General features: G+C 36.5%; 1 protein-coding gene across 12 annotated transcripts; it reads left to right on the plus strand.

The window, feature by feature from the left end:
* The first annotated feature begins 449 nt into the window (after positions 1–449).
* Positions 450–23330, plus strand: MBIP (MAP3K12 binding inhibitory protein 1). 12 transcript variants are annotated; one of them, XM_034993328.1, is made up of 10 exons: positions 465–656; positions 4364–4483; positions 5106–5169; positions 6251–6475; positions 6563–6659; positions 9387–9452; positions 9695–9847; positions 13890–13987; positions 19716–19754; positions 21450–23330. In XM_034993328.1, the coding sequence occupies exons 2-10, from the start codon at positions 4467–4469 to the stop codon at positions 21555–21557; spliced, it is 867 nt and encodes a 288-aa protein (XP_034849219.1). In that variant the 5' UTR covers positions 465–656; positions 4364–4466; the 3' UTR covers positions 21558–23330. The 12 variants fall into 12 exon arrangements, with proteins under 12 accessions (XP_034849218.1, XP_034849220.1, XP_034849221.1 ...); XM_034993321.1 differs by lacking the exon at positions 5106–5169 and having other exon boundaries at positions 452–656; positions 6230–6475; positions 21453–23330; XM_034993320.1 differs by lacking the exon at positions 5106–5169 and having other exon boundaries at positions 453–656; positions 6230–6475.
* The last annotated feature ends 707 nt before the right edge of the window (positions 23331–24037 follow it).

Consider the following 24037-nt stretch of genomic DNA (forward strand, 5'->3'; position numbering starts at 1 on the left):
TGTAAGTTTTAAACAACCCTGTAAAGGTGAAATGTTCTAAGTATGACAATTCTATGTGAAAGAGTTTTCCAAAGTTTACAAGCAGATGTGGATACTGCTGCATCCCCGACCAGCAATCTTTCCTCAAACCACTACACAGCGCCATGTTAAAAATTTTAATTTAAAAATTTAACTTCTAAAACTCTAACATTTAACTGTAAGTTTCCTCTTACCAACACTCATAAGTAACATCTAAAAATCAAGATAGGCTTCGGATGCTAACCCTCAGTACACCACCTCCCCAATCACCATCCCAAACGCTGTACACAGCCTCGCTCAGGTCAGCAATTACCCGCTCCTGGTCCTTGGCGTGACGATATAGCTGCACCTGATTGGTGCACCGCCTTGTCAGTCATAACGAGAGGTGGTCCTCAAAGGCCCGGTCTAAATGAGACGCTGTGTTTTTTACGTCATCTGCCAGCGACGAAAGCAGGAGGGGGCGTTGTGAGCACAACTTCGTGGTGGCGGGGGTAGCCTGCGAAGGTGTCATGGCTGCTGCCGTTGAGCTTAGTCGCTCGAGCAGTGGTGACAGGAGTCTGGAGCGGAGCTGCAGCCCTAATCTCTCCCAAGAGGTGCTCTGCGAATTCTTTCGCTCTCTGCATAGCCTGGTGGGACAAGTGAGTGGTGATCTGTGGGAATAGGGGTATGGGAACTATCCGGCCCCTCCCCCCTTTTTTCCTCTAGCGGAGGTGGGGGGCTGCGGAGGGCTGCCGGGGGGCTGCGGAGGGCTGCCGGGGATAAGGACAGACTAGCTGAGGCGGGAGGAGGAGCCCGAGCCCAGCAGTCTGCGGTCGGAGTGAGGATGGCCGTACGGGCTTAGTTCAGGATGGGTTGCAGATCAGATTTCCTTGCAACTCTTCTCCCCAAGAGTGAGAGAGCGTAGTGTAAGTGAAAAACCCGCTCCGAGAAGAACAGGCTTGGAGAGAATGACGTGTAAAAAGCTTTGTGGGTTTGGAAGGTGCCTGGCGCTCACGATCCCCTTTCCTTCAGTGAATTCATTATAGAAATTGATAGGTTTGTAACGGCCTGAGAATTTTGGAAAAGCTCTCCCCGCCTTTTTTGGGTGATTTGCTTTTAGGAGTCACTTGGTTTCTTTCTTTTTTTCCCTTCTGGTTGTTGTGTGCATCTCTTACCCTTTCATATGGGGAGGAAAATAAAAGGAATTAATGTAAATACTTCTTGCATAAAGTTGGATGAGTTATCCATGGTTGATACAGTTTGCATCAGAACTGTTGTTTAATCGTCATTTAATTATTAACTAATTTAACTGGCTGATAAACAGCTTCTGCAGAAATGTCATAATAAATTGGATTTAAATAAAAGTACTCCTAATACATTCTATTCCAATCAACTCACTACTTCGTTTCATGAAGTAAAATGCAAAGCATACTATAAATGAGAAACAACTTGAAAATAAGTTTGTTTGCTTTTAAAAAGGAAATCTTTTCTCTTGTATCTTGGAATATTTTCCAGCTCTAAAAGTTGGTTATGGGGTTGGTACTAGTGCATGTAGTAGGCACAGCAGACTTTTATGTCAAAGATAATGTTAACTTCCTTTATGAAAGCAGAACATTTGTCTGATTTGTAAAAAAAGTATTTTGAAAAGCCGTGGGTGGATGGAGAATAAATTTTTTAAAAGGTTATTTCAGTATTTTTAAAATCCTGTATGTTTGTCGTGACTTAAAAAAAGCATTACTCTAAGTTAACATTTTGTTTGGTGTAACAGAACAATTATTAATAGAATCTGCTAAAAGTTGTAACTTTTGAACTCATTTGTTTGCCATGGACTTACTAAAATTTTTTAAAGACCTGGGGACATTAATATTTTAGTCTTATCACCCAACAGCTGTAATGGTTTAACGGTTTAAGAACGTTTTATGTCCTGGACATTGGAGTTTTAAGGTTTATTTGTATTTTAATGTCAGGATGAAAAAAGTTTATGCTCACCTATAATTTACAGAAGTTTTATTTTCAGTGGTAAGATATTTTTTAAAGTAACATTAAATAAACATTTCTTTTGAAATATATTGCATACTGAATTTTTAAAACTCATTTACAAATTTTAATACATATTTTGTGATTATGTCACCTGTCAAAAATGTTTGGAGTAAATATTTGGAAAGATTACATGACACAGTGAAGGAGCCATCTATATAAGTGTCAAAAAATTAAATCATTGTCTCATCGATTAAATACTAACCATTTTGATGTTACTCTTTATATTTTGAGATGTATTGTTAAAAGATAAGAATGAAAGCCACAATACTTATAAAATTGCCCCTGGAGGAAAATCACTATTTACTTTTGCAACAAGTTTACAGGATGTTTTTTTAAATGTAAGTTTCAAAAAAAAAAAAAGTTTCCATACGTTTAATTTCATTCTGCATAGTATCATTATATTGTTGGCTCTCCTCAATAGGAAACATAAAATTGAATGTTAAAAAGTATCCCAGATTTCAAATTTACTGGTTTTAACCTTATTGCTTGCCTCTGCATGGCTCATTTTACCAAGTTGAAGCATTATTTATTGTTAGCTTGGATTTTCATATTAATTTAAGTTTTTACTGAAAACGCATATTTAAATAGTCCTTATTAATGTCAGACTACTACATTTTTGAGTGAATGGTTTACAATTACAAGTATAAAGGGTAAAAATGCATAGAACTCATATTACTAATAGGGAATTTGTTGAATAAATAGTTGGATATATTGGGATAATTTTAAAGTTCATTAATATCGTTATTATGTGGTTTTCTTAAAAAAACCAAGTATCTTTAATTGTGCTTGAAAGTCTTACATAATTATGTTAAATTGAAAGAATATGATCCCAACATTAAGATTTATTTTCTGTAAGTTATTATTTTCTCAAAAAATTTGATGCTTTACTTTGGTTGAGGATTTGTCTGTGTTATCCCTAAACTCTATTCATAAATTTGTTATCAACTGATTTTAACAGTCTTAGAGGACTGTAGAAGTACAGTAATAGTTTACTTCCATACATAAGTTGTTGTCTAATGAAATTTTTATGGGCATTAATATAAACTAAGATTAATGCAGTATTCTTAATGTAAAACCTTAGTGATTATAAACTAATCTTTGCCAGTGCAGCCTATCCAAGACTTCCTATTTCTTTATACTCATCGGATATAGATTTTTAATGTTTCTTGTTTCATGTAAAGGGTGGTAAATTTTTGTCATATAGTATTCAGTATAGTGCCTTTTTTGGTAACTTTGGATCTCTGGTTCTTTGTACAGTGATTCATCTTTTTGTTTTATTATAATCACAACTCATAACATCTGTATTTGAACTAATGTAATACTTGCCTTTATTTTGTAGAAAACATGACTTAATGAACGATTTCTGAAAAAAAAATAAACTTAATTCTACCGTGCAATATATCTTTATAGTATGCTATAAACACATATACCTAGAAAAGTTTATGGAGGTTCACTTTTATTCACTTGGAAGCCTAGAGACGGAGGCTTTCCCTCTAAAATTTTCACTGATTTTGATATTAATTTTATATTTGGGTTCTTGGTAGTTTTCTGTATATAATTTATTCTAATAGGTCACACATAGCCAACTTATAAGAAGTTTTATATGACAAGCCCTCACAAGTATTAGAAAATACTAGTTAGCGAAAGATCTAGCCATTCCATTCAGTCTCTGACCATTTATTTCACTATTGTGGAAGACTATTTGTTTTTCACTTTCAGATTTCCACAGCTAGATTACAGTTTTTTATTTGAAGTATATAAACACGTTGCCATTTATCCCTAGGCTTTATAATATGTATGAATAATGTTGATTTTTAAATTATTTTAAAATTGGTTAAAGTTGGAAACGATAAAAATGTGATTCAGAAAACATCAGAAGAGTGATATATATCAGTTATGTCTTTGTGTACATATTTAACAAAAAGAAATGTTTATATCAGAACTTTCTTAAATGTGCCTGCCCCTTCTGTTTAGTGGTCTGAGCTAGAAATACTTGGCCCTCATCCAAAGGTTTTAGATAATGAAGTATCAAAAAAGCCTCATCTTTCCATCTTTCGTGGATGGTTTCACCTGTAAGATGGTCCCATTACACAGACCCAAGAATAGAATTAGAATGAGATATCATTGTTTTTTTTTCTACGAAAATTACATCTTTCTTGGCCTTTTAAAATGGTAACTAGGTAGAGCATTTTAATGTATCATTAAAAATCTGATAACTTTGAGCTGAATAGGCATGTTACTCTAAAGAAATATTATTTTTGTGACATCCCATATACACAGCTTAATCGTGTAATTTTTGTGATGTTGCTGGTTTGCCCCTTTGAAGCTTAACCTCAGAGATGATGTGGTGAAAATTACAATCGATTGGAACAAGCTCCAGAGCCTCTCGGCATTCCAGCCCGCTTTGCTCTTTAGTGCACTTGAGCATCATGTTTTATATTTACAGGTAAATTTCTTGTTAAAAATGTTAAGTCAGTGTTGAGAATAGAAATTAATGATAGTTAAATTATAAGCTAGAGTATTTGTCAGTTCTTACCACTGTATTAATAGTGTTATCAATAAAAGGTTACTTCAGCCACTTTAGATCCAAATCTGTTAGTTTATATAGTGATCTGGACAGTCTCAGGAATATAGTTCAATAGGCTGATGTGGTATGAAAACTGAATGAATGCAATTCTATTCAATTCTAGACTTGCACTGAAAATTCAATACAGTTGCATCTATGGTGGGTTATAATTAAGCAATAAGACACGGCAGGTGTGTGTCATGCTATGATAATGATTCCATGCCTTGGGTGAGTTTGGAGGCTCATGGAGTGCTTTCAGTGGTTCAAGAAGTGGCATTATCCCAGCATGACACATCCTGGAGTGTCTATTGCAATTAAACAGTTTCAGCTTAGTTTTTAAAAAGAAAGTAATTTCTGTGACATTAATGTCTCATCTTAGTAAGTAGCCAGTCACTATTTTATCTTTTCTTTTTCTTAACACTTTGAAATAATTCATCCTCTATATTAGAAATCAACACTGAATTATTTATAATAGTACTGCTATATTTTTTTAATATTTCAGTTCAGTAATTGAACAGTATTATGACCTTGCTGGTTTCCAATTGAACATCTCTGCAATTATAATTGTAAGTTTGCAGTTTATCTCTAATCAAAGTATAAAATACAGAGTGTCAAAAGGTAAGTGGAAGAACTATTTGGATTGGTCATTTTACTGCTATTAAGATGTTACAAGGTTTCAGAAGAGTACCTGGTATAATAAATAACGGAAGCAAAAGTACAGGTATGAAAAAATAACTGGAACATTGACAAGTATGGGTGTGCTTTGATTAATGGAATAAACATTAATTTTCAGCCCTCTGTTCAGTGACTTTACGGGAAATTTTAATTGTTTCATGTTGAAATAGTTAACCCTAATATTAAAGGACAGAAATAATGAGCGACAGAACTCAGTTGAGGCCTGATTAATGGGGGAGGGAGGTGAGTAGTATAATTTACATTATACAATAGGGTTGTTTTTTGTTGTTTTTTTTTTAACCCCCTCTAGTATAGTGATAGGCATATATCTCTTTTCAGCTGTGGATCTTGGTAGTTTTTTTTTTTCCTTGTTCACTTTCTTTTTAAAAATTTAATTTCATGACCTAAGAAGATATCTTGCCATGTCAGGAAAAGCCTGAGTGTTCACTCAGCATAACACCTATATATTTCATGTCTATGCTCTCTCATTCACTTTGGCCAACTGCAGTTTCAAGTGGAGAATCTCCAGTGATACAGTGATAATGCAGGGCTTTGCTGAGTGAGAGCACTGGCTCTCATGTTAAGGAGGAAAAATACTAAGCCTTAGTGTTCTGAGGAGGCATTTGAATGACATGTTAATTAAGTGGCATTGGTGCCAGAGGCTGAGGCTTTGATTTGGCACAAAATAGAAGATGAGTGACAGAATGATTCCCTCAAAGAAAATTTTAAATTTCCTCAGGTTTTCTTTTTTTTTTTTTTAACAGATTTATACCAAATGATAATGTCACAATAGCAGAGAACAGCAAACACTTACATGTGATCAGATCTATGTATCCTGATATGCCAACATTTTATATGTAGTTAATTGATATTAAATAATGTGTTTACTTAGCAGAAATTTATATAAATGTTAAATGTGTAATTAATTTTGATTAGTTTGAACCTCTGCAGATGGAATTGTGTTCTTCTCAGCCTTTTTTAGCAAAACTTCAGCCTCTGATTAAAGAGGAGAATACAACTGTTGTTGGAGAGATAGAAAAAACAGAAACGGGGAACAAGAATGAAGTAAATGCCAAATTTCCCATTAGTGACCTACAAGAGGAAGAAAAGCACAAAGATTGTGATTTAGGAGATGTGAAAAAGACACAGATCCATTTTGATCCAGAAGTAGTTCAAATAAAGGCTGGAAAAGCAGAAGTAAGAAGGTTTTATTGGGGGCGGGGGGGAAGAGTATTATTTTAAATCTTATGCTCAAATTGTTAAAACATGCGTTATTGTTTATAGATTGACAGACGAATATCTGCATTTATTGAAAGAAAGCAAGCTGAAATCAATGAAAACAACGTCAGGGAATTTTGCAATGTTATTGATTGTAATCAAGGTAACTACCTGGAAGAAGTTAGTTTTCATAGGATTTTAAGCACAGTTTTTAGAGTTGCTCTGATTTTTCATTTGTTTTTAAAAATGAGTAACATTAAATCACAATTTATTTAACAGGTTTATTTAGAAACAGGCAGCAGAAATTCTATTTAATAAGACTACATTGCAAAAATGGGCTTCAGGGTGCCTGGGTGGCTCAGTTGGTTAGGCGGCTGCCTTCAGCTCAGGTCATGATCCCGGAGTCCCGGGAACGAGTGCCGCAATGGGCTCCCTGCTCGGCAGGGAGTCTGCTTCTCCCTCTGACTCTATCCCATCTTGTGCTCTCTCGCTCGCTCTCTCAAATAAAAAAATAATAAAATAAAAATTTTCAAAAAAAAATTTTAAAAATGGGTTTCATTTTGGTTAGCAAAAATCTAATAAATGCAGACATAAAAGGGCTAATGTTTACCACAGGTGAAGATTCTTTTTTAAAGTTTCTTTGGGAAATGAAGATGAAGTATGGGTGGCAGCATTTTTCAGTCTCACTAATAAGAAGGAACTAAGTTATATAAATTTCGAGCCTGTAAGTGTACTTTTGAAATTGTATTAATATATAAGTAAACTTAGTAAAGTTAATACTCCTCAAGAGGGAGCAGTTTTCTCACTACTCCTGAGCTTTTTGAAATGTTTTCTGTCATGATAAAAGCAATCTGTCATCAAGACTGTGGTGTCTTATGCTTTTTTCCTTTCTCTCATAATGTACACATTTGCTGTTTTTCATCAGATTCTCCTTTTCCTCTACTTGATGCTATAGTGTATTTACAGATCTGCAGGTATGCTGCAGAATACAGAATACTGCAAAACACTGGCATAGATCTTACTCAGGCATCATAGTAATAATCAGAACAAGTAGTTCTTAGAAAAAATTATGGAGAAGAGTTCCTAATTGGAATGAACATTTTTCTTGTTGCCTCTAACATCTCTTAGCTAATTATTATGAATACAGAACTGTCAGATGAACCTAGAATTGACTCTTATATTGGTACACTGATTCTCTTAATAATGAAATAATACAGGCTCAAGTGGGTCCTAAATTCAGCCTTTTCTCCTGTTAACATTATACATGCACCTCTCTAGACTTAGTATATTTTCCTGTTAGCTTTTTAGAACAGATACAGTAGTGGCATAATCTCAGGTACTACAATCCATCCAACCGCAAGCAACCCGTGAGAAAGGGTTTGTTGAGGGAGCAAGCACATGTGTCACTAATGTTATTCCTCTGTTCTCCCTGCTAACTCTATTATTATAAACCACCAGGGGATAGAAATTGACAAGAATTGAAATGCTCAGCAGGATTCCTTGGCCCATTCAGTCCCTTGCTGGCTCAAAACAGTGCTAGCAAGAATTGCTGTGGACAGGGACTAGCACTCATACATTCACTGTCTTCACACCATGCTGAATTTCTCACTGATGGGTCAGTTAATCTATATACTTGGAATATAACTCTGGAATGGATGATAGCTTCTTTTTTTAACCCTTAGCCCCATGAGATGGTAAAAAGAGAATGGAGAAGTGATGGCCCTTTAAACGTATATTGATGTGTCTCAAAAGAAAAAGGAAAGAAAAAGAAAATGATTCTGTTTAGTATCTATATATAAAAGATGAATTTGGAATTATATTCACATAATTTGATTTGTCAGCAGAACTATTAAGGAAACTTAGACTGAAAAAAATATGAATATATTGTAATGTGTTAGTGTATTCCTTTGATACCTGTCAGTCTGACTTAAGTATAAACAATAGATTTTTTTTTAAATTCCATAGGGAAAAAAATTTTTCTTTCAGTATCTCTTTTACCATCTATTTTTTATTATAAATTGGGAATTTTTCAAGAAATTTACTGCAATACATAGTTTTACTTAATGTCATTTTAAATATTTTATAATATTTGAAACATTTTTATATTATGTTAGCATTATTCCAGTTTTCCCCCTGGGTTTGTAATTTATTTGTTGATACCTAATTTGAAAAAAAAAAAATTATACTTTTCAACTTAGAAAAAAATTGGAACAAATTTTTACAACTTATTTTTCCTAAAATTGCATTTTTTGAAAAGAGTGGTCTGGAAAGGGATAGATAGCTTTTGTTAGAGATTTTTTAAAATGAGCACTGGAAACCTAAATAAAGTGGAAAAGTATGTGTTATTCTTGAGGTTTCAAGATCTCTTTTGTGTGGAGTTCTGAAATAAAAATGTGTTAAATGTATAATTAATCCTTTTTATTAGATGATCCTTAGTTTGATCAATAAATAATACTAAAATGTTGAATTTTTTAAAAAAGGTTTTTCAGTAAAAGTAATGAGTTCTATTTATTTCTATGATGAAATAAAGGGAATAATGTCTCTTTGGCTTAGAAATAAAATGCTCTCTATAAAATATAAAGTATTTTCTCCAAAGACTCAGATGGTTTGGGGGGGATATTAGTATTTATTAAAAATTAAATTATGCCATTTAATGCTAAGGACTTTTCTATATACAAATCTGAAAATTAGATAAGATTAAAGATTACAAATTTTAGAGGGGAAAGTTCGCTATATTTTATCCTGTATGAGATGGTGATTTAATTACTATTATTTAAAATAATTCTCTTATTAGTAGTATGTTAATATGAATTATTGGAAATTTATCAAAATCTCATACATTTAAAGTTAAGAATATACTTAAACTTATACTCATCTAAATTCTCCTTAGAAAACAGTTGTGCAAGAACTGATGCCGTTTTTACTCCTTACCCGGGATTTAAAAGTCATGTAAAAGGTAAGTATCCACTACATACCTTCATCCCATTGTCAGAAGCTTATTCTAGATTATAAGCAAAATGAAGTAGAAATCACTTCCTATCTAAATTTTGTTTATTTTAAAACAAAATAAAAAGTCTTGCCTTTGTACTTGGCTTGATGGTCAGATGGATTTTATAAAAATATGAAGTACTGTTAGGGAGATAGAATTTCTGACTTTTAAGCCTATTAAATTTATATTTCAAAAGTTTCTTAATTTAGTTTCTAGAGTTGTGAATACATATGGACCACAGACTAGACCTGAAGGAATTCAAGGGTCAGGTCATAAACCTAACAGCTTGCTCCGAGATTGTGGTAATCAGGCTGTCGAAGAACGACTACAAAATATTGAGGCTCACTTGAGATTGCAGACAGGTAAGCGGAATGCTGGGCGGTGCCCCATAAATGTGCCTTTGTCAGTAGTTAAACTCCAATTTATTTAGTTACAGAATTTTCATTGAGCATCTGCCATGTACAAAACATTGTTCTGGTTGGTACAAAAATGAATAAGCATAGTCCCTACTCTCAAGGAATCCACAGTTCATGTGTTTATGCTCTTCTTCCTCCTCTTACACTTCTCACCAGCTTGAGACTGTTAGTAGAATGGGAATAGATTCCAAATAGGTCCTGACATTCTCAGTTTAAGTCACAGCTGAAAATTAATGTAATCTTTTTCCTGCCACCAATTTCGTAACTTAACCACGACTGTGTCTCATTCTTCTCACCCACTGTGCTAGGTACAAAGTATTGCTAAGTGTGATCTTAGTCCTCAAGGATCTTTCAGTCAGAATAAGCATATAAATCCGTAAATGCCACAGGGGAAGTGAACTAACATTTATCGAATAATACTAAGTGCCAGTCACTCTCAAAGTATTGATACATGTCAACTAACTTAATACTTAACAGTACCCTCAGTACCCTTGTGAGTTGTTGGTGCTGTTACTGTCAGATACAGAAACTGAGTTCAGAGAGCTCAAGCAACATGCCCAAGGTAGTAATGACAAGTAGAAATCAAACCTCAGTCTTAACTGGCTGCAAAGCCTGAGTCTCCCTCCCCATTTAGTCACCAGATCCTGTTGATTCTGTCTTCTAAATATCTCCCAGATCTACCTATTTCTTTCTACTTCCACAGCTACTACTCCAGTTGAAGTCACTGTGTTCACTGCCTTGGACTGATGGAAGGATATCAGCTGGTTGCTTTGCCCCTAGATTTCTTCCTCGAGACCAATTCTGTACCAGTGGCCAAACTGCTTTTCCTGAAGTTCTGATCTTACTGATCTTGCTACTCCCCAGCTAAAAATTCTTTCATGGTTTCCTGTTACCCTTATGTGCATACCAAACTTAGTATTTATTCATTTATTCCACAAATAGGTATTAAGTTCCTACTATAAGCCAGGTGCTATTCTAGGCACTGAGAATGCATGTGAACAAAAATTCTAGTATATAAATTATATGCTACACAAGAAGAACTACAGATAAAAAGCAGCTTGACCAAGAGAAGAGAAAGGAGCTTGGGATGGGAGGGGATTTTAATTTTAAGTAGCATGATCTACATCTATAGTTCCAGCCCCATCTCTGGGCTTCCCAACTCCCACTCATTTTGCTGTCCTAGGGCCTTCACCAAGGCTTTCTCTCCTGCCCACACTTTCCCCTCCTGATCCCAGACTGGTATGGTATGGACTCCCCTTTCATGTAGTCTCAGTAGTACCTGGTACTCCCTGCCCTCCTTTATAGCAGTTATCACAGTTGTGTGTGTTTAATGTCTGTTCCCCTTGATAGGTAGTAATGTCTGCGAGAGCAAACTCATGTTCATTAACTTTGTGCTTAGTGCAGTGTCTGGCACAAAACAGGTATTCAGGAGTTTTTAAATGAGCTCATTTCACCTTTTCAGATCATATGCAAAGTACAGTGGGTACACAAAGTTAGTGTTCAGCTCTTTCAGGGGAAGTCAAGAGATGGTATCCCTGGTGAAGTGACATTTGCATCCTTGAAAGATTAGTAGGAATTTGTCAGCAGGCAGGAGCAAATTATTCCAAAAAGAGGGAATACCATCTGCAAAAAGCACTAAGGCACACAAATCTGGTTGGGGAATTTCTGAGTCCAGTCTAGCTGGAGTATTTGCTGAGTGGAAGTAAAAGAAGATGAGACTGAGTAAAACTTCAAGGGTAATAAGAGATTAGCATTAAAAATTAATCCTCTCCCCCATAACTAAATGGATTAAAAAAAAAAAACGCTGAAAAAAGGATGGATTGGCTTATTAAGTCTAATAGTATCAGGGTGCCTGGGTGACTCAGTCAGTTAAGCGTCCGACTCTTGATTTTTGGCTTAGGTCATGATCTCAGGGTCGTGAGATTGAGCCCTGTCAGGTTCTGCACACCGGGCATGGAACCTGCTTGGGATCCCCCTTCCCCAGCCACATCTCTCTTTCTGCCTCTCCCCTCCCCTGGCTTGCATGGGCTCTCTCTCTCTGTATATAAAAAAGTCTAATAATATCAGGTGGTTAATTATGAAAAATATCTTTTGAATGCCTACTATATGCCAAGTGCTATTTTAGACACAAGGGATACTAAAATGATACAGTTGCGGTCCCTAGCTTCAAGACCTTTATAATCTGGAAGAAAGAATAATATTGAAGTGGAATGTTATGCTATGAAGGAAGCGTATGGTGGGGCACAAGGAGCCTCCATGTGAAGAGATTTCAGGCAGTGCTTCACTGAATCAGTGAAGCTTGAACTGGCTCTTGAAAGATACAGAGGTGAGCCATAGGGCATTCTAGGTAAAGAGGGCAGCAAGATGAATAAGTTACTCATTTTACCTTACTCAAGAGCAAAAATGACCCAGACTCTAAGGTAAACATTCTCAAAAAAGAAACCTACTTCTAGATTTTTCGTATTTAACAAGTTGATACTTTTGATATGAAAATTTGCCCATATGCTTTAATTGAATAATGATTATCTAATTATGTATTCATTCAGTTAGTAAATATCAAGCACCTGTGTAGTTTGTGAACTGATGGTTCCTAGGTTTGTGCAGTGCACAAGCTGCACAGCCATATGCAATGAGCAAAACAAAATTATGCCCTCCTGGAGCTTACATTAAAGTGGAGAAATGGGCAATAAATAAACAAAATATAGGACTATCCAGTAGTAGTAATGGTTTGGAAAAAAATTAGAGAAAGGATAGGGATTGCAGGGGAGGGGGGTGGTTGTAACACTGGTATTTTTTAAAGGGTGGTCAGAAAAGGCCTTGCTGATAAGGTAACTTTTGAGCCCAGACCTAAAGGTGGTGAGACCAAGCCTTGTGAATATGGAGGCAGAGGAACCACAGGTGAGAGTACGTGGCCTACTTGAATAACAGAAAAAAGGAATCAAGTGGCTAGAATGATAAGGGTGTGGAGAGAATGTCCAAATTGTGTAGGACCTTGGATACTACTGTAAAAGCTCTGGTTTTTAACCTGAGTGAGATGCAAAGGTACTAGAAGGTTTTGAGCAGAGAAATGACACTATCTGACTTTTACATTTTAAAAGGGTCACTGCTGTGTTGAGAATAGACTCTGGGAGCAAGGCAGAAACAAGGAGACCAATTTGAAGGTTGTAGTATCCATACAGAGTTGGTGGGGGTCTAGACAGAATGGTCACATTGCGGTGCAAGAAATAAGAGGATTTGGAATATAATCATAACCTTGAAATTTGAATAACCTTAATTTACCTTCCCCCTCCACAGAAAGTTTGTTAATTAAGAATTATGATAAAGCTCCTCTTTACTATTCTTTTAGGTTAAAGGAGGAAATGTGGCATGTAAGGAGAAATATAAATTGAAGAAAGTGATAAAGACATGCTGCAGTCACTGAATTGAACTGTTAGGTGTCCCTGTGCATTTTTCTCCTCCCAAGGAACTATCATATTCTATCAGAAGTACAAATTGTTCTGTACAGGAACTCTTCAGTAGCTTGTAATGAATTTAACATAAAATAAAACTCCTGGCAAAACAGGAAGCATAAATGGGGCTTGAGGAGCGGTACAATAGAATAATATACCCCATAATGTATAATATTGAAAATGTGAGCTAAGGATTTCATTTTATTTTACTCTTGTTCATTATCTTCTCAAGCTTAAATATTTCCCATTCCTCTGCGTATCTTCTTTGCATGTTTTTGTTTGTTTGTTTTTGTTTTTTTGAGAGAGAGCAGTGGGAGGGGCAGAAGGAGAGAGAGAATCCTGAAGCAGACTCCTGGCTGAGCAGGGAGCCTGACACGGGGCTCGATCCGAGGATCCTGAGATCATGACCTGAGCCAAAATCAAGAGTCATCTGCTTAACAGACTGAGCCATGCAGGTGCCCCTGCATGGTATTTTAAGAATAAAATTTGTAAGAAGAATTATTCAATAGTATCTCAGAATTTTTTTTTAATGTATTTAGGTGGTCCAGTGCCAAGAGACATTTACCAAAGAATTAAAAAACTTGAGGATAAAATCCTTGAACTGGAAGGAATCTCTCCTGAATATTTTCAATCTATAGTAAGTATAAGTGTCTTTAAAAATATAATAGTTTATTTTACGATGCTTCATCGTTATCACAGTTCACTCATTTATCTGCTACAGGCGAAACACTGTTTTAATAATTCAACGATGAACATAGTCCTATGTAGGGAGTTAACTAGTTTTTTTAAAAAACTGATTCCGAGTATTATATTTATAAGACTCATAATTATTTTAAAGGGGGTACTTTTATTATATATCACCCAAATTCTCGAACTTGAGCCATTTCCATGGCATAATAAATCAGCCTATGTAGTTGTCAATCCTGTCACTATGACCATGCTATCTTGTAGAACAAAGGCTTCCTCTGGGACCCTGCTCTGTCAGTTATCCTTTCTGGTTCTTTAATCCCTCCCTGTCCACAGACTCCTTCCTTCAGCTCATACATGTTTGCACTTCTCCTCCATACTAGACAAACAAACACCTCCATCTGCCACCCTTTTTCTTTACCTTAACCAACAAACTTTTTGAAAGACTAGTCAATATTTGTCTAATTCCTCAACTCTAGCACTTATTTATTCATTCATTCTTATCCCCTTTTCCAAGAACATTAAGAAACAATTTTGTGCTGATAAGTCTCTATTTTGTCATATTAGCAGGTTTTAGACAAGTGATCCTGAGGTCATTGTGTTATTTTCCTCAGTCTTTTGGGGTGATTATACATAACACCTGCCTTTTCTGAGGTTTGGTTTTCTTTTGGGGGGGGGGCGTATTTTTAAATTTTTACTTATTTTTGGTTTTCTTTTTTTTTAAGCAGCACCATAACTAAATAATGTAAAGTGAACAAAATTTTTTAATTCAGTAAATTTTTAATTAAAAATTTTTTTTTTTAAGATTTTATTTATTTGACACAGAGAGAGCCAGAGAGCAAGCACAAGCAGGGGGAATGGCAGGCAGGGGAGAAGCAGGCTCCCAGCTGAGCAAGTAGCCTGATGTGGGGCTCTATCCCAGGACCCTGGGATCATGACCTGAGCTGAAGGCAGCTGCTTAACCAACTGAGCCACCCAGGCGCCCAGTTTACTAAATTTTTAGTGAAAATTTTACTAAAACTGCTATCTGAAAAACTATGTAAAATAACTCATGTTAGCATGAATCATTACAAGTCACTGGTAAAAATATAATTAAAATTATTTTAGGTATAGCACTTAGTTTTTCCGAAGTGGCAAATTGGGTATTAGAGTAAGGTACAGAAAAGAAGTATTTCCAGATGAAGAAGGCAGGTTACATAACAAATGTGAGCAGTGAAACCCAAAGATCAAAAATTTAGAGAAAGAGTTTTAGTGATTTATTCCCCTCAAATGTAAAATGAGGTTTACTAAAGTTCTAAGGGCTGAAGCAAGGATTAAGTGAGATAATACCAGTCAAGCACCTAACACACTGCCTAGCACATGGTAAAACCTCAGTAACTATTAGCATTTATTTAGTTTCAGAAACCATGTATGAAGTAGCTGTATAAATGTAGGTAAGTCACAAAGTTCCTTTGGCTTTCAGTTGTCTAATTTAGAAGATTTCTTGGTTGTACTAAATAATTACAAAGGTCTTTCCAATTCTAGGATTATTCTTTGAATGTATCTTCCTAGAAAACTTGATAAAGATTTTATGCTTTTTCCTGTAACAGTGTACTGTATGTTGTTCCCATTCAAGCTGCCTTCATTAAGTAATCCCTAGCAGGTTATTTTTCTATTTCAATTTCATACTTTGTTAATATAGTCCTTGTTAACATAGAATTGATCTTACAAGAGAGTATCTTAGTATTAGATACCTCCAGAGAGATCTTGCTCCTTCATTAATCTCTTTGATTTTGACTTATAAAGCTTAACATCTACCTATTATTGAACTTGGTTAACGAAAGAACAGCCCTTCAAATCATAATCTTGTTTTGGGGGATCTCTTATAAATAGCATAGAATGTTTAGAGTGTTTGGTTAAAGAGGTAGAATAGTCAGATTATAGAGGACCTTAAACACTATACCCGGAAGTATAAAGTATTTAAAGTTTAAATGCTGTTGAAAGCACTTTAGCAGGGAGGTAACTTGTGCAAATTATTTAGAAGATTTATCTAATACTGTTCTGGAAGGTAAATGAGAAGGGAGAGACTAAGATTAAGGAGACAGTATTATACTAGCTTAGAGTGAAGTGATATCCTAAACAAAGGACAAGAGAGTGAGAATAGAAAAGATTAACACAAGAGATGATAGGAAATAAAGTTGACAAATACTGATAATTGATTGGCTGTGGAAAGAGACATAGAGCAAGGGTGAGTCCACTTCCTGATTGGAAAAATTATATACCATCATTGACAGAAATAAAATCTGAAGGGGGAGATACTTGGGGAGAAAATATGAATTTAAAGTCCTGTCAGGATATGCAGATAGAACCGTCAGGTAAGCTTTTCAAGAGTAGGACTTGTATAACTGGGAGAGTCTGTGTAGAGGTGATAGTTAAAACACAGAATGGGGAAGAACACTAAGACTATCAGAGGCCTAAAGTCTACAACTTGGTAGACTGTTCAGCAGCAGGAAGCATTACAAATGTAAATAGAATTGGCCTGGATGTGTTAGGTTGCCATACCTGTGATAAAACTGGTACTTCAAAAAAATATTTCTAATTCTATTAAACAATATATATTTGATTAGAAGGATCACTTCTGGATTAGTATTGTAAATGACATGTCCAAGTTAATAGTGAGCTACAAGGAAGCACAAAACACTGAAAAGGTTTAAACATTCAGATTAACTCTGCCCTCAAGGTCTATGAATAAATATGGCACAGGCCCAAAGGGAAAGAAGATCTCACACTCACTCACCCATCCATAATAGAATGAATGTGCCATCTTTAGGAGCTGCACTCCTTGCTTGCAATAGATCCAGAGCTCGGAATGTCTGTGCATATGAGAGGAGTTACACACACACCCTGCAGAGGACATAGCATGTTATTTATCACTCTCACCATCCTCGTGCTGGGAGGACACACATGGCAATTACATATCTTTACATATCTTTCAAAGGTGTACAGAAAAGACTACATATGCTGTATAGTCTTCTAGCTTCTAAAGTTCGTAAGGGAAATTTGAGCCCATTAAATTTCTTAAGGATTGAATTTTTGTAGAAACTGAATTCTGAACTCTGAAAAGATTTTAAATGAAATGTGTTTAATTCAGATTTACATGTAGGTGAATTCTAAACACAGGGAAGACTCGTAGTTGAATAGAGATTTGTTATCATGGGTAACACTGAAGCACAGCATATGAAAAGGGAAAAGCTAACAGAAAAATATGGAAATTGTATTTGGTTCATAGAACAAAAAAAGACTATGTGAAGTTCTTTTCAGTTATGAAACAGACATAAAACTCCAAAAAAATGTATATAAAGCAGGAATTATAACAAAGATTAGTATTTTGTTGCACCTTTTAATGTAATAGTTGGAAAGATCTTTACTGTTCACATTCAACATGGAAAGATTTGAATGTGGTCATGTTTTAAAATTTTTAAGGGCATCACTTAATAAACTATTTAAGACATACAATCTTTATAAGTATTTACAAAGAATTACTGATTTTAAATTATGACCCTTGAAACAGTAAATATGCTTCACAAGTACATTTTTATAGCACCTTGTTCATTTTATAGCACTTATCACTTATAATCATACGTTTACACATCTGTTTTTCCACACATATAGAACCTCCGAAGGGCAGGCACTGTGTCTTGTTCATCTTTGAACATATAGACTGTAGTAGGCACTCTAGTCTATAATGGTAACTCCTGGTTGTAAAGAATAGGGAGAGGGGAGTCAGCTGCATGTGCACAGGCCATGTACGTGTCCACGTGCATGGTGGGTCTGACACATGAGGTGGCAGCTGGATCTGGCTGCAAAATTAAATTGCAAACGTATTTGGAGGGCCTTGAAGGCCACACTAACCAGTTTGCAATGCTGGTATCACTAGTGCACAATTAAGTTTTTGAGAAAGAGAAACCTATAATTTAGGTTCCTGTCTGGTGGCATTATGAAGTCTGAGTTGGAGAGAGATTAGAATCAAGGAAGAGAGTTTAGGAAACACATCATTGTCCATACTGGGGAGAAATGAAGATCCGAATCAAGGTGGTGGGATGGGACTCAAAGGGGAAGAAATATTTAAGACACTACACCTCAAATAAGCCCCCAAAGATCCCATTTTGCTGTTTTCAAGTTCCTGAATCATTGATGTCCTTATTCTCCTCATTCTGATACTTTTTACTTTGGTTTTGTGATATAGTAATAATCTGATTGTTCAGTGACATGGAAACTATCAATATAGACTAAATTCTTAGGCAAACAAGGGGAAGTACATTTTATTTAATTAATGTTTTTACAGGGGGAAGTATATTTTAATCAGGTACGTGTAAAAAGGCACCTCTTGGGAAGGTAGAAGACTGAGGAGTCTTCTCACCAAAATTAAACATTAAGCCTTTACCTTCCTATGGGCCCCATCACAGCTATCCAGCTCAGTTTGGCAAAGGAAGGAACCTGTTTATATAAGCACCCTTCCCCCCATATTTAATAATTCCAACACTTACTGATTTCCCACTTACAGTAACGACTGATAAGAGGCACACCTTGAAATTCTTTGAAACACCTTCTGACACAAAGGGAAATGTGAATTTTTACCTTCTCTTCTAAATCTCAGTGGTCAGAAATGTTCATGAGAACATTTTTGCCACCTACATTGACAGTTTCTTTGTCAAATGTACCAATATACTAATTTGCCATTCAGAAGTTTGGGGTTCTGTGAGACTAAGAACAAAATCTAAAAAAATTCATTTGGTCAGGGTTTAAAAGGCTCAGCAGCATGTCTGAGAATGTTGTCAGCTTAAGTTGTAGACATTTAAACTCAAATTGGCTTAAACAGTGCGCAAGTTATCTTATAAAGTCACAAGTTCAGCATAGTACACCCTTCACAGTAATGGATTCATTGGCTAAATCATGGTTGTCAAAGAATTGGGACCTTTCCCTCTCAGTTCTGCTTGGTGTTGGCTTTTTCCCCAGGCAGATGGCAAGACAGCTACTTTCAGGGGTCCTATTTGGATACAGCAGTGTCCAGAGGAACTGCCTCCTTTGAGGGCTTTCTCTTAGAAGTGAGGAAGTTTTTTCCAGAAGCTCTCCCCCTAATCCCCAGCAGACCTCTTACCCATTGGCCAGAACTGGGCCCATGCCCATTCCAGTCACTGACAAGACCAGTGGGGTACGATCAGCATTCCCGTGAGTCCCGTGGAGAGGCACACTTGCACAGATAGCAACAGTGATCATTAGTCAGTCAGCGGTCTGTGTGCATGTGTGTCTTTTCACCCCTTGGCCTGGTACTCTAAATTGTGTTTTCCTGTCTAATGCTGCTTCACTTCACTTGTTCAGTATTCTGGGATGAAAGGCTGTAAAAAAGGAAACTAAGTAAAAAAACCCCAGAGCATCTCCTTCCATAATTACCCTCATTAGAAGCTGGGAAGGAGCCAGGAGGAGCATGTTGCTTCGATGTTACTACTGTGTACTATTAATATCATTGTTTGGAAGGTACCCTCCAAGATACAAGAAGACAGATGTCAGTGGCAGCTAGTGTTTGGGGAGAGTTGTGGGCTGTGTTTCTGCCAGGGTTCTCCGTATTTTGTTTAGTATTCTATAAAGGAAAATTGTTTCAATTTTCTAAGCATTGATTACTTTTTTTACTTTTAATCTAGAGCTTTTCTGGAAAAAGAAGAAAAGTTCAACCACCTCAAGTAAGTTACTGAATTTTCATTGCGGCTTCTGAAGTAGTTTAATTAGTTTTATACCTCTCTTATCAATAAAAGTTACTACTCTGGTTGCTTTTAGATCATACCCTGGCATTTAGGACTGAAAAAAAAGGGCAGTATAAATTTATGAATTTGAATTAAAGAAATAATTTTATTTCAAGGGCATGGAATCAGAGGGGTCAAATATAAAAGTGTCTAGCTGTTACTTGTAGCAAAATATATCAGTTACAAAATGCTGAAAAATAATAAATGCTCAGATAATTTACCCCCCCTTTTTTTAAAGATTTATTTATTTATTTGAGAGAGAGCACACAAGGAGGGGCAGAAGGGGAGGGAGAGAGAATCTCAAGCAGACACCCCCTCCCCGTCCCCCCCACCGCTGAGCACAGAGCCCAGAGCCCTATGCCCCTGGGGTTTGATCTCACGACCCTGAAATCACAACCTTGAAATCACGACCTAAGCTGAAACCGAGTCTGACCTTTAACCGACTGAGCGACTCAGACGCCCCAGCCCACCCTCTCCACCTTTTAAGTAATCTCTATGCCCAACTGCGGGGTTGAGCTCAGGACCCCAAGATAAAGAGCTGCATTCTATACCTACTGAGCCAGCCAGGCACCCCACCCCCTCCCCACTTTGCTGACACTACTAATTAGCAGCATCTAAATCAAAAAAGGGTGTTTGGCAGAGGTTGACTTCAGCCCACCACTGTCCATAGTACTACTATATTAATTAGTTGAATCTTAATTAGTGAGGTTCTGGTAGCTATTAATGGCAGTAATGTAAAATTTAAGTTGGAGAAAACTTTAAAATTTTTTTTGATTTTTTTTTTTTTCTTTAAAGATTTTACTTATTTATTTAACAGAGAGAGAGCACAAGCAGGGGGAGACTGAGAAGCAGGCTGCCCGGTGAGCAAGTCCTGCCTCATGCAGGACTCCATCCCAGAACTCTGAGATCATGACCTGAGCCCAAAAGCAGACACTTAACTGACTAAGCCACCAAGGCGCCCCTTTGATTTATTTTTTAAGAGTAGCATACTACTTATTTTTTAATTGTAAAATTTTGAGTAAATTTTTGAGAGCATCCATTTTTTCCAGGAGAGGTAGTTGATTGCAGTTGACCCATCAAAAGAGAATTTCCAGCAGTTAAGCTAATCCTAAAGTTTAATTTTTTTACTATTATGAGAATAGTAGGTTAAAGAAAAAGTTTTTACAATCCTTTCAAAGTATAAGAGGTCCAGGAAAGCTTTGTCATTAGGAAAGAGAAAGAAAGTAAGAAATATTTAAGCCTTATTATTTTATGCCTTTTTTTTTTTTAAAGATTTATTTATTTGAGAGAGCGAGAATGAGTGAGAGAGAGAGTACATGAGACGGGGGAGGGTTAGAGGGAGAAGCAGGCTCCTCGCCGAGCAGGGAGCCCAATGCGGGACTCGATCCCAGGACTCCAGGATCATGACCTGAGCCGAAGGCAGTCGCTTAACCAACTGAGCCACCCAGGCGCCCCTATTTTATGCCTTTAAATTTATGATATAGTCAACATATATAGTTCAATTTAAAAATTATTCTCATGAAGGAAAAAAAAGACATTTACCATATTTTAAATAGTTATAGTTCATTTAGCACTTTATCTGCATTAAGATACTTCAGAGTCATATTCAGCAACCTGTATTCTTGTTGTTTACAGCAGAACTATTCACTGGCTGAACTTGATGAAAAAATTAGTGCCCTCAAACAAACCCTGCTCAGAAAATCAAGAGAAGCAGAATCCCTGGCTACTCACCACCTTCCGTGAAAAACTCCTCTCATTCTTGTCATTTGACTTTTTTATATACATGTAACTTACACTGCAGTTAATTAAATGGATATGTATTCATCAGTGTAGACTTCCCTCTGAAGTCAAGGTTTCTTTTCACATGAGTCCAGCCTGCACAAAGTTATCTTCAGATATTCCAGTGAAGTTTGAAATGATTAAGGCATTAAAAACAGCATTGTCAGAATGTATTCCCTTCTGTTTTAAAGGAGGTATTTTGGAAATTGAAAAACTTAATTTGAAAGCACATATTTGTGTGTGTGTGTATGTACCACAGAAAGGAAGATTTATTTTGAATAGTGATTATTTAAAAGGACTTTATATTTGTAACATCACCATTAACCAGTTTATTAGTTTAAATCCATACTTTGTACATAAGAGGCATTCAACAAAAATTTATCAACTGAAATGAATTTTAAATGAATGCATACTTTTTTTTTTCCTAATGTCAATTTTAATGCAAATAAACAATAGATCCCACCTTTATTCCCTTACTGGCTTTGTGTCCTTAAGCAAGCTAATGTCTTTGTGCCTTAATTTCTATATCTGCAGAATGGGATTGATAGTAATAAAACCTAGAGTTGTCATGAATAGGTGAGATCATTCATGCACAGCTTTTGAAATTGGCCCAAGGGAAGTGCTCAGTAAATGTTAGCTATTATTACTGTATAAAACGAAGTCTGTTTTTGGAAGTCTTTAAATGTTACAAACAGTCCCTCTCCCGAAAGCCTCCCAGTTATGTTAGGCAGTATATGTATTTCCATAGTTGCAAATTAAACATTTAATAAGATGCAGCTACAATCAAGGAGCAGATATTTAGGTCAAGAATTGTTTGGCTGCAAGAATCAGAAATCTACCTAAAATAGCCTGTAAACAAGAAGTTGTTAAAAAAGAATCCAAAATCTGGAATTTAATTGCAAGAAGTATAGCTGGACATTGTGGTGTCTAGGAGGTCACCAACAGTTCATAACTTTCTCTGTGTCTGCAGTTGCCTCTGGCTGTTTCTATGTCTAGTTCTGTCTCTATCCCCTACCTTCCTTCTTTTCTGCTCACCCTCTTCCTCTGTCCCTCTTTCCCTGTCTCTCTCCCTTGTTCTTTTTCTCTTACACCTAAGCATCTATGTGTCTGCTTTATTCTCTGTGAACTGATTTCTCTGAAGGCCTCTTCATTACTGCTCCTCCATACAGGGTAACATATTAGCCCTGTCTCCATAGTCTTGGCATTCATGCCTTTGAGTTGCCATGATGCAGACTCTGAACCCAATTCTGTAGAACCTCACAACTCCACTGACTGCTCCTTACCTCTTGGTATCTCTTAGTTCAGCTCCTGAGACTGAGGCTCACTCAGTGTGATCAGTGGTCTCAAGTCAGCTGTGGCCAGGATGATGGGGCAGGACCGCCTCATAGAAATATGCAGTATGCACACATCCTTGCACAACTATTTGTGGAAGCCTTGAAAGTGGTGTCACCTGGTAAAAAATGGGGGCTTTGGAATCATTCCCAAGAAATGGATGTGGACTAACTAGGTCAGTTCCACTAACATCTTACTCTTTTCTGTAGAACAACTCATCCTTCAAGATATATAGTCTTGCCTAACGTGATCCAGTATTCTAGGTGCAGCTACAAGCGGCTGCTGCTCAGTCCCCATCTGGTTACCATAATCACCACCCTGCCAGAATGACCTCCTCTGGGTTTACTGGCACATTTTACTACCACCACGCCAAAAATACAATAGGAAAAACGTCAATGAAAATGATCAATTAGAAAAAGAGGTTGACTTAGAGGTAGGGAAAAAACCTAGAAAAAAAGGATCAAATACTGGTCACTAGTCTGCCCCTAAATAATAAAGACCCTGAGTCTGTTTTTTGACCCTCTTGGCAGCAGAATAAGTTCCTAAATCATGCCTGACGGTCCCAGATCTGTCCATTAGAAGGATTTCCTTTTCCCCTTGTTCTTCAGGCGTGAAGGACATTCAAGTCGACCTCTCTCCACTTTAGTAAGTATTGTCTGGGGCCAGCATCCTTTCTACTTGAGTCAGAGCCTCCAGAAGAGACTAGGACTAAACACTATGTTGCTGTGAGTTGGTATAGGTACTTGTTCAAGACTAAGGTTCTTCTGATGATAACTACCCCAGAATTTTAGTGAGCTTTCAATCACTGTCTTTCTTGAGTACATCCTTGACTAAAAGGCAATGCCAGGAATTTCTGTGGGGGTAAGCTTGCTTCCTTAATTACCAGGCTACCTAATGACCATTCCCTCAGGATTTTTGTTAATTCAGCTCTTCCTAGACCCATTGTTCTTAATGGCCCTGTCCTCAAGAGAATAAAGGAGAAAAGTGGGAAAAGGCTGCAGAACAGAAAGCACTTCTTCCACAGTCTACCCCTAAAAATCCCTTCCCTCCACAGATTACATTCCAGTCTAAGGAAGTGATTTACTAGGGGTGATAGTAATCAACATGTTTAT

The sequence above is a fragment of the Mirounga leonina genome, unplaced genomic scaffold (genome assembly GCF_011800145.1).
Source record: "Mirounga leonina isolate KUSES-001 unplaced genomic scaffold, KU_Mleo_1.0 Mir_82, whole genome shotgun sequence".
In the NCBI taxonomy this organism is placed as follows: Eukaryota; Metazoa; Chordata; class Mammalia; order Carnivora; family Phocidae; genus Mirounga; species Mirounga leonina.